A 15,860-nucleotide genomic window follows, 5' to 3' on the forward strand; every position below is an offset into this window, starting at 1 on the left:
TCACAATCTATTCTTCTAGTATTAATTCTGAAGCTATGTGTAATGAAATATTCTTATTTCACTGTTCATTATCCCATGTGGTCCTTTCTAAGTTTTATAAAGATTAGCCTGCTCATTGCTTTTTATTGTGCAATAATATTTCATCACAAGTATATACCACAATTTGCTTAGTCATTCCTAGTTAATGAGCATCCTCTGAATTTCTCATTCTTTGCCACCACAAAGGTAAACACACACACACACACACACACACACACACACACACACACACACAAATTTGAGACCTTGATTTTGATGCTGTTCATGAATCTCTCAAAAATATGAATGTACTGCTTAGTGTAGCAGTATGTGCTGAACCCTTCCTTGTGAATAGGCACAAAGAAAGAGGAAATGTGGAGTTTATATATAAAATATTTGGAGAACACAAACACATGAAATGATCTAATAAAACCCACAAAGCAAGGAAATACTAACTAAAATGGAGCATCAAAATGCTCCAGAAGTGAAGGAAATATGGTTAGAATGGAAGATTGAATGTAAGGAAAGCCAAGCTTGGGATGGGGTGGAGAGAGGAGGAAGAGTGGGTGCTTAAAACAGAGCAGAGTAGGAAGGGCATTCTGGTATTGGGGAATAGCCCAAGTAAAGGTTTGAATGAAGAACTCATTGGTGATTGTGCTTTGATCTATCAGGTATCCTCTTCTATTATCATGTGCATAATCGGCCACCATTGGACCAACATATCCACTTTTTCCTGTTATTTCCATTGTTTGGAGGGGCCATTTCCATTTTCATAGAAGTGTTCCTCAGGGACAATATTGTTCTGGAGCTCTTCCGAACTACCCTCATTATTACCCATGGCTCCTGGTTCTGGCAGGTAAGGTCCAGAGGTGAATGCTTCTCAGGTTTGTGGCAGAACAAGGGGGTAAGTTAAGGAAGACAAGGACAAGCATGGGAGAAGAGGGCTACAGGGGTTATATCTCAGACCTATCATCAAATGTTCAGCAGTACCAGTAAATTGGAGACTATGGATTGGAAGAGGCAGCCTCCTTTCTTCCTAGTCCTATCCCTGTGTCTACTCCAATCCTACTCATGAAGTTTACCACTGCGCTGCCAAGTGAGAGCCTGGGAAACCCACATAGCCTCCCAATCATGTTTACCTTCCCCATGGAGACTACAATCAGACCTGTCTTTTCTGCTTACTGCATATAACTTGTTATTCAGCCCAAGGAAGTGACCCTGGAATTTCCTTTTAAATAAGCCTTGGCTAAAAAAGAATGTCAGAATAAAGAAGTGATTGGCCTGGGAAGAGTGACCCTTGTACACTGGGGCAAAAACCCAAGAAGTTCCCAAGGGTGAGTTGGTGATGAAGGCTTTCTCCCTATGATTTTCCCAGGTTGGCTTTGTGCTGTACCCACCTTTTGGAAGTCCTACGTGGGATGAAACATCTCACAGCAATATCATGTTTATTACCATGTGTTTCTGCTGGCACTATATAGTTTCCATGGTTATTGTAGCTATCAACTACTCTCTGACTTATGGGTATGTATGAAACAATTCATTCTAAACCCCTCCCAGCCCCTTTTTTATAGGCCTAACCCCTATCCTGGCCTTGTCATTCAGCCATAGAACCCTATTAGGTGGAAACATTTGTGTTTCTTATGACCTGCCCCCATCATAAATACCACCCTTATGTTTGAGGTTTTTATCTGGCTCTCTTCAGAGTAGTAGATATACCCAAAATCCTCCTCTAGACTCAGAATCCCTAGAAATATAGATAGAAAGAAGTAACTGTGGATGTTCTATTTCTTTTTGTTTTACTACCTAGTTTTGTCAAGGCCTCTTATCAAATGGGATATTTCTAAAGTGCTTAGCACAGAATTGAGCACAACAGATGCTTAATAAGTTCTTATTCCTTCCCCTACCCCCTTTCCTCTGGTATGGGAGCTAGGGTGCATTCCTCTGGTTGATTTAATATTTCCCATGAAACTTCTCTTATAGTCTAATAAATCGGATGAAGAGATCCCAAGGTGAAGAAAACATTGGGATTCAAAAGCTGACATCCAGTTACAACTCTCAACAAGCCCTTCTGAATGATACAGATGAGGAGTGAGCCTCAAGAGTTGGGAGAACCCATTGTGAGCTCAAGCAGCTGGAACCCATGCTCACAGCTCCCTCCCTCCATGTAGCTCATGCTCAGTTATGTAATAACTGTGCAGCTCTCAGGGACCCCACAGCCCTCAGTTACCCATCTCCATTCTTGTAGTTTGCAAAGTTGTGGACTTTAAAAGGAGAATGGTGGCTTTTGATTGTTGAATGTTTTGACCTTATTTCTGTCTTCTTAAAAGTACACTAGCATTTGTTTGTGTTCTGAGACACTGTCCAGAAATGATTACTCCTTTCCACTACATTGAATCCCTCTACTTCACTGAATTGTTGGGGTTGGGGATACTTTGTCTAGTAGAAAATTAGGAATTGTATTCAAACTCAGGGATGGAAAAATTTGATTGCTTAATATGTATTCTTATTCCCAATGATTCAGGACCAGGTTAGATGCCTTCTGTATGTATCTTAATGAATTGTTTAGTTGGTTTTTTTATTATTATTATTACAAACCAGGTTTCTGTGTGGTATCATTTGTATTCAAAGGTTAAAAAAATTATTTCCATAATGGGCAAAACTATGCTGTTTGGGAAGAGAAATTATTGTATCTGGGCACTCAAAGAAACATTAAAGATTAAGATTATCAGTAAGCATTTATTAAGCACCTGCCATGTTCCAGGTTCTATATTAAGTGGATTGGGTTAGAAAAAGAAAAAAAGGCCTTGCCCTCAAGAAATTTACAATATAATGGGGGCAAGTAACAGCAAATATGTACAAACAAGCTATATATCAGATAAATAGAAAATAATTAAAAGAGAAGGCAAGAGAATTAAAAGGGGCCGGGAAAGGTTTTCTGTAGAATATGGGGTTTAAATTGAGACTTAAAGGATGCCAACAGGAGGTGGGAAAAAGGAGGAAGAGTATCCCAGGCATGACAGTTTTACCAGAGTGTGACCACCACACATATTCCAGCTTCTTGGAGTCACTGGTGAGAGTCAGGAGAAAGGTAAACAACAGTGGATGGATAGGATTTGGCAAGCCCTCCCACCAGAGGCACTGGCCCTCCCTGGACACCCGATATACTCCCTAGAGGTGAGAAGGAGCCACTGGAGATCTGCATGTTAGGAAAATCATTTTGGTGACTGAATGGAGGATGGATTAGAAAAGGGAGAGACTCAAGACAAGCAGACCCACCAGAAAGCTATCATGATAGTTCAAGCATGAGGTAGATAATGAAGGCCTACACAGGAGGATGGCAAAGGGGAAATCAACAGACCTTGGGAAAAGATTGGATATGAGAGTAGGTGGGGTGAGAGACAGTAAGTATTTGAGGATAATGCCCATGTTGTCAGCCTTAGGATCTAAGACTCTGATGGTGCCCTCCACAGTAACAGGGGAAGTTTGGATGAGGAAGAAAGGATCACAAATTATGTCCCTTTTCTACTATCTGCTAAATACCCAGCTTCCTCCAGAATTATTCTTCATTTTTTTAAACATTATTTTATTTGGTCATTTCCAAACATTATTCATTAGAAACAAAGATCATTTTCTTTTCCTCCCCCTCTCCCATAGCCGACGTGCGATTCCACTGGGTATCCCATGTGTCCTTGATTCGAACCCATTTCCATGTTGTTGGTATTTGCATTAGAGTGTTCATTTAGTCTCTCCTCTGTCAAATTCCCTCAACCCCTGTAGTCAAGCAGTTGCTTTTCGTCGGTGTTTTTACTCCCACAGTTTATCCTCTGCTTGTGGATAGTGTTTTTTAGATCCCTGCAGATTGTTCAGGGACATTGCATTGACACTAATGGAGAAGTCCATTACGTTCGATTGTACCACAGTATATCAGTCTCTGTGTACAATGTTTTCCTGGTTCTGCTCCTTTCACTCTGCATCACTTCCTGGAGGTTGCTCCAGTCTCCATGGAATTCCTCCATTTTATTATTCCTTTTAGCACAATATTATTCCATCACCAACTCACCAACATATGCCACAATTTGTTCAACCATTCCCCAATTGAAGGGCATCCCCTCATTTTCCAATTTTTGGCCACAACAAAGAGTGCAGCTATGAATATTCTTGGACAAGTCTTTTTCCTTATTATCTCTTTGGGGTACAAACCCAGAAGAGCTATGGCTGGATCAAAGGGCAGATAGTCATTTATTGCCCTTTGGGCATTGTTCCAATTTGCCCTCCAGAATGGTTGGATCACAGAATTATTCTTCATTGAGAAGACTACATCACCTTACTTCTGCTTCTTGGGATTTTCCAGTAGAGTGCACACTCAGTGATTATCGAATGTTCATAACAATGACATGAAAGAAGCAAAGAAGCAGGAAAGACAACTTGCATGTCCAGCTTAATTATGCTTCATCCTCTAACCTAAACCAGTGATGGTAAACCATTCAGAGATGGCGTGCCAGGCCCTGCCCCCACCACACACCCCCAAATGGAGTGCTGTGCCTGCCCCACCACTGAGTGCCACACCCCACATCCCCAGCCTGCCCCCCTTCCCCAGGGTGGGGGAAATAAGGAATGCCCTCAGTGAGTGTAGAGAGGGGGAGGGGAGCAGCTCCACCTAAGTTCCTCTGGCTTTCAGGTAAAAAATACCGGTGGGTGATGGCCAATGTGACCTTTTTGGCACACGTACCATAGGTTCACCATCACAGTCCTAAACCATGTAACTCATCTGCATTTATTAGCTTCAATATCTCCATTCAATATGTAAGACTTCATTACAGTGTCATCATCCACTGCTAGGATAACAGAATTGCCAACAGATCTTATTTATTGACACTCGCCCCTTAAACTTCATAGACTTATCCTACAGGCTTGCAAACCAGTAATCAGTGTCTCAGACTGACATTGTTGTATCTCTGGCAATACCAATGGAAATTAAGGCACACTTTAGTGTTTTCATTTCTGGAATTATGAAATAATAAACATTACCCTTTTATTTCTCCATGTTTTGGGAGCAGATGAAGTGTCGAAGGAAGCAATGATCCCTATTTTGTTCTTATATAACTTAGGGATATAGTTTAAAGAGGGAGATGATACAGTTCTACTCAGAAAGAAAACAAAGCAAAATAACAGCAAAAGATTTCAAATACCAACCCAATAAAAGAAGATTAAATGAATTAAAATATCTCTTTCCATGAATTACATACATATGGTAAGTTTGAACAAATTAATAACTTCATACATGTCACAGTCTACTGCATATCATTTCTACAAGAACTTCTACAGAGTAAAGCTTTCCATGCCCCAACAGATAGTCCAATTACTTCCAAGCATTATTTATTACAAAAAATAATTGGACAGTTTGTTGTAATGGGAAACAGACTTATAAAAGACTGTGTTGACATTTATCTCAAGGAAAACCATTTTTCTATGGACTTACCAAATAGTTTTTGTCTAGTGAGAATTTTTAGTACTATTTCTGAAATAATTCTTTCAGTATATTTCAGTTTATGATTCATATACTTTGTTCATAATTTTTTTACAAACCACAAATTTTAAGAAAATTTGCTCTAGAAACAGAAGCTGCGGACTTCTGGTCAAGATGGCGGCGTAGAAGCAGCGAAAGTTCAGACCTCGGAAACCCTTCCTTACCAATCGCAAACAGAGTTCCCCTAGGACACCAAAATTCAAGCTGAACAACAGGATAGACCTGGGGAACCCTCCTCCTGGACCTGGATCAAAAGGTACCGCACCCCAAAAGCCAGAACCCTAGATCACTCTGATCTAAGGGGTAGGCAGAAGGAAGGTCCCAGGACCCACCCACCTGCAACCCAGAGTGCTGAGCCCATGGCAGCAGCGGGAACCTCAGGGCTCTGAGGATTCACCTTGAAAGCAACCTGAGCCAGTCTCTGGGGTGCCCAGCACAGATGGCAGGGAAACATAGAAGGGGGAAGCCTGTAGCCCCCTGGCTGGGTCCTTCCATCTGAGTCTCAAGGGAGGTCCCAGCTTTAAGGCACCAGCTGAAACCAATCCCATCAGGAGCCCTCAGAGCTACTGAAAGGACAGAAAACTCAGGGCTGGCAAAGGGGTTGCTCCGAAGAGCTTACCTGGAAAGTAACCTGGGCTAGTCTCTGGGCATTCAACACAGATTGTGGAGGAGGAGGTTTTTTGCTTCAGGGCTCATTTGGCCCAAACCAGGTGAACCTAATCCCATCAGGAACCCTCAGAGCCCAGGCAAGCCACAACCCCTCCCCCCTTAGAGAGCAGGGTCTTCTGAAAAAAACAGAAACCTAGAGGCGAAGTCAAGAAGACAGTCTAGAAGGAGCATAGACCTGGCAGCCTTGCCAGAGCTTTGGAGAACCTCCATATTTGCTCCAGCTGTCCAGGAAGTTTAAAACTTAGAATAAACCCAGCCCAACTAAGCTGAACTCAATGCCATCAAAAGTCTCCAGAATGCAGGGAAGCCCAGGCTCCCCATCCATCCTCATTGACTGCTGGTCTTTAAGCCAATCAAATGCCTCCAGAGGACAGGAAAGCTCAAACCCCCAACAACCCTCCCCCAGAGACTACACCAAGAGATCTTCTGTTAAAGCTCCAAGGGGGGAGACCGATAGACGTCCCAAAAAAACAAAAAAATGAGAGGAACAAGAGCACAGACAAATACGGGGAGTAAAGAAGGGGTGAAATTGAACAAACAACAGAAACAGAAGAAAGAAACTACAATAGACAGCTACTACTCAGCAAATGGAACAGAGGGGGAGAGATCAGCAAACGATAAACCAGAAATCCCAGTGAATTGGATACAGGCTGTGGAAGAACTCAAAACACAACTAAGAGAGACTGAATACAATTGGGAAAAGAACTTAAAAATTAAGATAAGTCATCTGGAAACAGAGGCACTTGAACTAAAACAAGAAAATAGTGTCCTGAAAGCCAAAATCATCCAGCTGGAAAATGAGGCAAAGGAGATGAAAGATGAGGCAAAGGAAGTGAAAGACTAGGTAAAGAGGATGAAAGATGATCTTCAAAGAAAATCAGACCAGAAGGAAAAAGACAACCAAAAAGCCAGAGATGAAATCTAATCTTTAAGAACCAGAGTAAAACAACTAGAATCAAGTGACCTCACAAGGCAGTAGGACACTATAAAACAAAACAAAAAGAATGAAAAAATTGAAGAAAATGTGAAGCATCTCATTCACAAAACAGACGATTTAGAAAATTGTTCGAGACAATTTAAGAATAATTGGACTACCAGAAGACAACAACAAAAGAAAAAGCCTGGACATAATACTAGAGGAAATTATCCAGGAAAACTGTCCCAAGATCCTAGAACAAGAGGGGAAAGTGGAGATTGAAAGAATCCACAGATCACCGCCTGTATTTAATCCCCAACTGACAACACCAAGAAATGTATAGCCAAATTCAAAAACAATCAGATGAAAGAACAGATATTAAAAGCTGCCAAGAAAAAGCCATTCAGATACCATGGAAACACAGTGAGGTTAACACAGGATCTGGCTGCATCCACACTGAAGGACCAAAAGGCATGGAATGCGATATTCCAGAAAGCAAGGGAACTAGGCCTACAGCCAAGAATAAAATACTCATCAAAACTGACTATATTCTTACAGGGGAAAGTATGGTCATTTAACACAACAGAAGAGTTCCAAGCATTCATAAATAAAAGACCAGACCTGAACAGAAAATTTGAAGTCCAACCACAGAACTCAAGAGAATCATAAAAAAAAAAGGTAATTAAAAAAGAGAGGAAAAAACAACAACAAAAAAAATTTTAAGAGACTCAAGTTAAAATGATATGTATCCTTATAAGAAAAGAGGTCATTGGCAACTCTTAAAAACTGTTGCTATCACATGAGCAGCTAGAAGAACTACACTCAGAGGGAACAGTGACAAACTGTATAGGATGAAAGGACAAGACATAAATAGGTATATAGATATATGCATGCATAAATACATATACATGTGTATGTATATATATATATATACATGACTAAAGCTAAAAAAGAAAAGAGGTTATGACCAAAAGAAATGGAAAAAGAAACAAATGGGGGTAAATTTATGTCACAAAGAAGCTCATGGCGGGAGGGGGGAGAACATTGATACACTGGAAGGGTAAAGAGGTTGGAGATAGGAAATACTCAACTCTTATATACTTTGAAACTGACCCAAAGAGGGAAGAACAATCCAATCCATTGGGGAAGAGAATAGATTTGTGCCCTATAGGGGAGTAGAAGGGTAAAAAACAGACTGGTGGGGAGGGAAGCAGTACAAGGGAGGGAGAGGGGGGGGGAATTTTAAAAAGACTACAGGGGAAAATAAGGGAGGGAATAAAAAGGGAGGGGGGTAGAAAGGGAAGTACAAGGGAGACTGATTTAAAGTAAATCACTGGACTAAAAGGTAGAGCAGAAGAAGAAAGGTTAGAATTATGGAAGGATATCAAAATGCCAGGGAGTCCACAAGTGACAGTCATAACTTTGAACGTGAATGGGATGAACTCACCCATAAAACGTAGACGAATAGCAGAATGGATTAGAATGCAAAACCCTACCATATGTTGTCTTCAAGAAACACACATGAGGCGGGTAGACACCCACAAGGTCAGAATTAAAGGATGGAGTAAGACTTTCTGGGCCTCAACTGACAGAAAGAAGGCAGGAGTGGTAATCATGATATCTGGTAAAGCCAAAGCAAAAATAGACCTGATCAAAAGGGATAGGGAAGGTAATTATATTTTGTTAAAAGGGACTTTAGATAATGAGGAAATATCACTAATCAACATGTATGCACCAAATAATATAGCACCCAAATTTCTAATGGAGAAAGTAGGAGAATTGAAGAAAGAAATAGACAGTAAAACCATATTAGTGGGAGACTTGAACCAACCATTATCAAATTTAGATAAATCAAGTAAAAAAATAAAGAGGTAAAAGAAGTGAATGAAATCTTAGAAAAAATAAAATTAATAGACATATGGAGAAAAATAAATAGGGATAAAAAAGAATACACCTTCTTCTCAGCACCACATGGCACATTCACAAAGATTGACCATACATTAGGTCACAGAAACATGGCACACAAATGCAGAAAAGCAGAAATAATAAATGCAAGCTTTTCAGACCACAAGGCAATAAAAAATAATGATCAGTAATGGTACATGGAAAACCAAATCAAAAACTAATTGGAAATTAAACAATATGATACTCCAAAATCATTTAGTTAGAGAAGAAATCATAGAAACAATAATTTCATCAAGGAAAATGACAATGGTGAGACATCCTTTCAAACCTTTTGGGATGAAGCCAAAGTGGTAATCAGAGGTAAATTCATATCCCTGAGTGCATATATTAACAAACTAGGGAGAGCAGAGATCAATCAATTGGAAATGCAAATAAAAAAACTCGAAAGCAACCAAATTAAAAACCCCCAGCAGAAAAGCAAACTAGAAATCCTAAAAATTAAGGGAGAAATTAATAAAATCGAAAGTGATAGAACTATTGATTTAATAAGACAAGAAGCTGGTACTTCAAAAAACAAACAAAATAGACAAAGTACTGGTCAATCTAATTTAAAAAAGGAAGGAAGAAAAGCAAATTAACAGCATCAAAGAAGAAAAGGGGGACATCACCTCTGATGAAGAGAAAATTAAGGCAATCATTAAAAATTACTTTGCCCAATTAGTAGTAGTGGTAGTCTCTCGGTGATCGATAATGAGACTATTGTCTTTGTGCAGTTACATCTATGGTGTACCCTCATGTGGCTTTGGAGTCCAAAGGCTGAGGCGCAAATTTTATGGCACATGGGGGCATGGAACGCCAGTTGTTATGGGAGGTGTGGTTGTGGCCTGGTGTCGGCATTCACGCGCAGTGGCAAGACGTCGACGACGCTCATCTTCAAAGGTGGTGGCGGCATGGTTAATGTGGCTTCGCCAGCTGCTTCTGTCAGAGGCAGCGGGTTCTAGTTGCTTTGGTGTAATGCCAGCCCACTTCAAGTTTGACTTTAGCTGATCCTTGAATCTTTTCTTTGGTCGACCTTGTTTCCTGAGTCCAGCTGACAGTTCACCATAGAATACCTGTTTGGTATTCGCTGTGGGTCCATGAGGATGACGTGTCCAGACCATTATAGCTGGATTTTGAGGACCATCACTTCAATGCTGGTGGAGTTGGCTCTCTGTCGAGGACTTCCTGATTGGTGATTCGGTCCTGCCATTGGATCCTCATGATTGACTGGAGGGAGTGTTGGTGGAATTGCTCCAGCTGTTTCCTGTGTTTCTGGTACAGTGACCATGTCTCACAAACGTACAGGAGCGAGCTGAGGACCACTGCGTTATACACTTTGAGCTTCATCGCAGTACTTACACCTCTGTGTTGGAGGACTTTGCAGCATAGCCGCCCAAGTGCCTGGCTGGCCTTTTGGATCCTGGCATTGATCTCGTGGTCTAGGGACCCATCGTTGGCAATGGTGCTGCCCAGGTATTTGAAAGTGTTGACATTAGAAAGCTGTGTGCTGTCGATTGTAATGCACGGCTGGTTCGTTGGCCTCCTTGGTGCAGGTTGGAATAGCACCTCTGTTTTGCTGAGGCTGATAGTCAGGCCAAACAGTTTTTTTGCTGTAGAGAACCTGTCCACAATGGTTTGGAGATTATTTTCTTGGTGGGCCATGAGAGCACAGTCATCTGCAAAGAGAGCTTCCAGGATGAGTCTATCTGTTGTCTTTGTTTTTGCAGTCAGGCGGCGAAGGTCAAATAGTGAGCCATCCAGTCGGTATTTGATGTAGACGCCCAGGTCTAGATCCATCACAGCATTTCGTAATACTTGGGTGAAGTATAGGTTGAATAGTACCGGAGCAAGGACACAGCCTTGTTTAACGCCATTGGAGATGTTGAAGCGATCGGAAGTCTCTCCACCACATAGGACTTCCCCTGTCATGTTGACATGAAAAAGCTGGATCAGTTTGACAAATTTTGCTAAGCAACCGAGCTTGCTGAGGATCAGCCACAATGCATCCCTGTTCACTGTGTCAAGCGCCTTTGTCAGGTCTATGAAGACAATGGAGAGACTCAGGTTCTGCTCAAGGCATTTTTCCTGCATTTGCCTCACCATGAAGACCATGTCGATGGTGCTGCGATCTGGTCGGAATCCACATTGTGATTCAGGCAGGTTCTGCTCTGAAACAGATGACAGGAGTCTGTTGAGTATAACATGGGCGAGGATCTTTCCAGCAGTGGAGAGTAGTAAGATGCCTCTCTCGTTGTCACAGGCTGTTCGTGAGCCTTTGTTCTTGTATAGGGCTACGATGGAAGCATCTCTGAGTTCTGGGGGCATGTCTTCCTCTTCCCATATGCTGGTCAGCACTATGTGGAATGCCTGGGGCGCCTTTCCATTTAAGGCCTTGTACACCTCGGCTGGGATCCCGTCTTTACTGGGTGCCTTGCCTGCACTCATTTGTTTAATGGCTTTTTGGACTTCCTCTATTGAAGGAGAGACGTCAAGTTGTTCAATGGAGCGGTTTTGGGGGATCTGGTCAAGGGCCCTTTGGTTGACTGAAGAGGGTCAGTTGAGAAGCTGACTAAAGGGTTCTTTCCACCTGTTGCTGATGCCTTTTTTATCTTTTATGAGAGTGTTACCGTCAGAGGTGACAAGGGAGTGGTGGTGGGTTTTAATGGCCCATAGACAGTCTTGAGGGCACTGAAAAATTGTTTGTAGTTTTTCATATCAGTAATCTGCTGGATTTCTTCTGCCTTTTTTCCCCACCATCGGTCTTGCATTTTCCTGATCTCACGCTGCGCCATGGCTTGGAGAGACTTGAATCTGTCCTTTTTAGGAGCAGAGTTTGGGTTATTTTGCCACTCCATAAAGGCTTTGTTCTTCTTGCTCAATAGGTCTTCAATAGCAGTGTTGTTCTCGTCGAACCAGTCCTGGTGGTTGCGTTGTTTTGGGCCTAGGACTGCCTTTGATGTTTCCTTCACTGAGTCTCTGAACTGGTTCCATTTCTCGGTAGAGCTTCCAGTGAGTGGTCCCTTGGCAGACAGCTTGTTGTCCAGACAGGACTGGAATGTTTGCAAATAAGATGGATCTCTAAGACAACTCACGTTGTAATATGCACAAACTGTCTGGGCGCGTTTTGGATGGTGAGGCGCAATGTGCATTTGAAGAGTCGCTCTAGCCAATCGGTGGTCTGTCCAGCATTCAGCTCCTCTCATGGCTCTGGTGATCTTTACATCCTGGATGTCTCACCAGCATACAATGATGTAGTCAATGAGATGCCACTGTTTTGATCGCGGGTGCATCCATGTTGTTTTATATTTGTTCACCATTCTTAACACAGTGTTCGTGATGGTGAGTTCGAACTCTGAGTATTTGCTGAGTAGCAGTAGGCTGTTGTACATTTTGCCCACATTGTTGTTCATTTTGCCCAATTATATGGCAACAAATACACCAATTTAGGTAACAGGGATGAATATATACAAAAATACAAACTGCCTAGACTAACAGAAGAAGAAATAGAATTCTTAAATAATCCCATATCAGAAAATGAAATCCAACAGACCATCAAGGAACTTCCTAAGAAAAAATCACCAGGTCCAGATGGATTCACAAATGAATTCTATCAAACATTCAGAGAACAGTTAATCTGAATACTATACAAACTATTTGACATAATAAGCAAAGAGGGAGTTCTACCAAACTCCTTTTATGACACAAACATGGTACTGATTCCAAAACCAGGCAGGTCAAAAACAGAGAAAGAAAACTATAGACCAATCTCCCTAATGAATATAGATGCAAAAATCCTAAATAGGATACTAGCCAAAAGACTCCAGCAAGGGCCATCCACCATGATCAAGTAGGATTTATGCCAGGGATGCAGGACTGGTTCAATATTAGGAAAACCATCCACATAATTGACCATATCAACAAGCAAACCAACAAGAACCACATGATTATCTCAATAGACGCAGAAAAAGCCTTTGATAAAATACAACACCCATTCCTATTAAAAACACTAGAAAGCATAGGAATAGAAGGGTCATTCCTAAAAATAATAAACAGTATATATCTAAAACCATCAACTAATATCATCTGCAATGGAGATAAACTAAATCCATTCCCATTAAGACCAGGAGTGAAACAAGGATGCCCATTATCACCTCTACTATTTGACATTGTACTAGAAACCAAGCAGTAGCAATTAGAGAAGAAAAAGAAATTGAAGTCATCAAAATAGGAAAGGAGGAGACGAAGTTATCACTCTTTGCAGATGACATGATGGTCTACTTAAAGAATCCTAGAGATTCAACCAAAAAGCTAATTGAAATAATCAACAACTTTAGCAAAGTTGCAGGATACAAAATAAACCCTCATAAGTCATCAGCATTTCTATACATCTCCAACACAGCTCAGCAGCAAAAACTAGAAAGAGAAATCCCATTCAAAATCACCTTAGACAAAATAAAATACCTAGGAATCTATCTCGAGACAAACACAGGAACTATATGAACACAACTACAAAACACTCTCCACACAACTAAAACTAGACTTGAGCAATTGGAAAAACATTAACTGCTCATGGATAGGACGAGCCAATATAATAAAAATGACCATCCTACCCAAACTTATTTATCTATTTAGTACCATACCCATGGAACTCCCCAAAAATTTCTTGTTTAGAAAAAAAACATAACAAATTTCATTTGGAATAACAAAAGATCAAGGATATCCAGGAAATATTGAAAAAAAAAAACACAAATGAGGCGGGCTTTGAAGTCCCAGACCTTAAGCTATATTACAAAGCAGTAGTCATCAAAACAATTTGGTACTGGCTAAGAGACAGAAAGGAGGATCAGTGGAATAGACTGGGGGCAAGCGACCTCAGCAAAACAGTATACTTGAACCCAAAGATCCCAGCTTTTGGGACAAAAATCCACTATTCGATAAAAACTGCTGGGAAAATTGGAAGACAGTGTGGAAGAGACTAGGAATAGATCAACACCTCACACCATACACCAAGATAAATTCAAAATGGGTGGATAACTTAAACATAAAGAAGGAAACCATAAGTTAATTGGGTAAACACAGAATAGTATACATGTCAGACCTTTGGGAGGGGAAAGACTTTAAAACCAAGCAAGACATAGAAAGAATCACAAAATGTAAAATAAATAATTTCCACTACATCAAATTAAAAAGCTTTTGTACAAACAAAACCAATGTAACTAAAATCAGAAGGAAAACAACAAATTGGGAAAAAATCTTCATAAAAACCTCTGACAAAGGTTTAATTACTCAAATTTATAAAGAGTTAAATCAATTGTACAAAAAAACCAAGCCATTCTCCAATTGATAAATGGGCAAGGGACATGGATAGGCAGTTTTCAGATAAAGAAATCAAAACTATTAATAAGCACATGAAGAAGTGTTCTAAATCTCTTATAATCAGAGAGATGCAAATCAAAACAACTCTGAGGTATCACCTCACACCTAGCAGATCAGCTAACATGATAGCAAAGGAAAGTAATGAATGCTGGAGGGTATGTGGCATAGTAGGGACACTAATTCATTGCTGGTGGAGTTGTGAACTGATCCAACCATTCTGGAGGGCAATTTGGAACTTTGCCCAAAGGGTGATAAAAGAATGTCTACCCTTTGATCCAGCCATAGCACTGCTGGGTCTGTACCCCAAAGAGATAATAAGGAAAAAGACTTGTACAAGAATATTCATAGCTGCACTCTTTGTGGTGGCCAAAAATTGGAAAACGAGGGGATGCCCTTCAATTGGGGAATGGCTGAACAAATTGTAGTATATTTTGGTGATGGAATACTATTGTGCAAAAAGGAATAATAAAGTGGAGGAATTCCATGGAGACTGGAACGATCTCTAGGAAGTGATGCAGAGCAAGAGGAGCAGAACCAGGAGAACATTGTACACAGAGACTAATACACTGTGGTATAATTGAACATAATGGACTTCTCCATTTGTGGCGCTGTAATGTCCCTGAACAATCTGCAGGGATCTAGGAGAAAAAACACTATTCATAAGCAGAGGACAAACTGTGGGAGTAGAAACACCGAGGAAAAGCAACTGCCGGACTACAGCGGTTGAGGGGACATGACAGAGGAGAGACTCTAAACGAACACTCTAATGCAAATATTAACAACATGGTAATGGGTTCGAATCAAGAACACATGTGATACCCAATGGAATCATGCATCGGCTATGGGGGTGGGGGAGAGGAAAAGAAAATGATCTTTGTCTTTAATGAATAATGCATGGAAATGATCAAATAAAATATTATAAAATTTAAAAAAAACAGAAGCTGCTAAATCTAAAAAAAAATGAAAAGAAAATTTGCTCTAAATCACAACAAATAACTGATTTTTGTAGCATAATGGATAAAGAGCCAGTCTTGAAGCTAAGAAGGCCTGAGTCCAAATCCTGCCATTGGCATATGCTAGCTATGTGGACTTCTTTGGCAAATCATTCAACCTTAGAGGGTTCTAGGACATGTCTATTCTCTTAAATTACAGAAAAGACACCAGCCTGCACTGATAGAGTTTCTCCACCAAGGAGTTCTATATAGTAATGAAATTCCTATCCTCATGCAAATTAAAACAGTTCTTGAGATCTTTTTTAGAAAATGATAAAAAATAACAATGGATAGAAATGCTGAATGTTGCAGGAAGGAGGAATAAAGAGGGCTGGAAGGAGTAGAGAGAGAAAGAGAGACAGAGGCAGAAAGAAAGACAGTGAACTGTCACTTGTTCCTTTGTTCACCAAGAAGAGAG

General features: G+C 40.7%; 1 protein-coding gene across 3 annotated transcripts in view; it reads left to right on the top strand.

Moving 5' to 3' along the window:
* Positions 1-2,761, top strand: part of TMEM45B (transmembrane protein 45B) — a 65,358-nt gene extending 62,597 nt beyond the window's left edge. For all 3 annotated transcript variants that reach the window (XM_007495124.3, XM_001365638.3, XM_056794606.1), the window contains exons 4-6: positions 690-874; positions 1,394-1,539; positions 1,999-2,761. In XM_007495124.3, coding sequence (XP_007495186.1) covers positions 690-874; positions 1,394-1,539; positions 1,999-2,110 — 443 coding nt within the window. In that variant the 3' untranslated portion in view covers positions 2,111-2,761. The remainder of the gene's footprint in view (positions 1-689; positions 875-1,393; positions 1,540-1,998) is intronic.
* Positions 2,762-15,860: the final 13,099 nt, after the last annotated feature.

Source organism: Monodelphis domestica, chromosome 4 (genome assembly GCF_027887165.1).
Source record: "Monodelphis domestica isolate mMonDom1 chromosome 4, mMonDom1.pri, whole genome shotgun sequence".
In the NCBI taxonomy this organism is placed as follows: Eukaryota; Metazoa; Chordata; class Mammalia; order Didelphimorphia; family Didelphidae; genus Monodelphis; species Monodelphis domestica.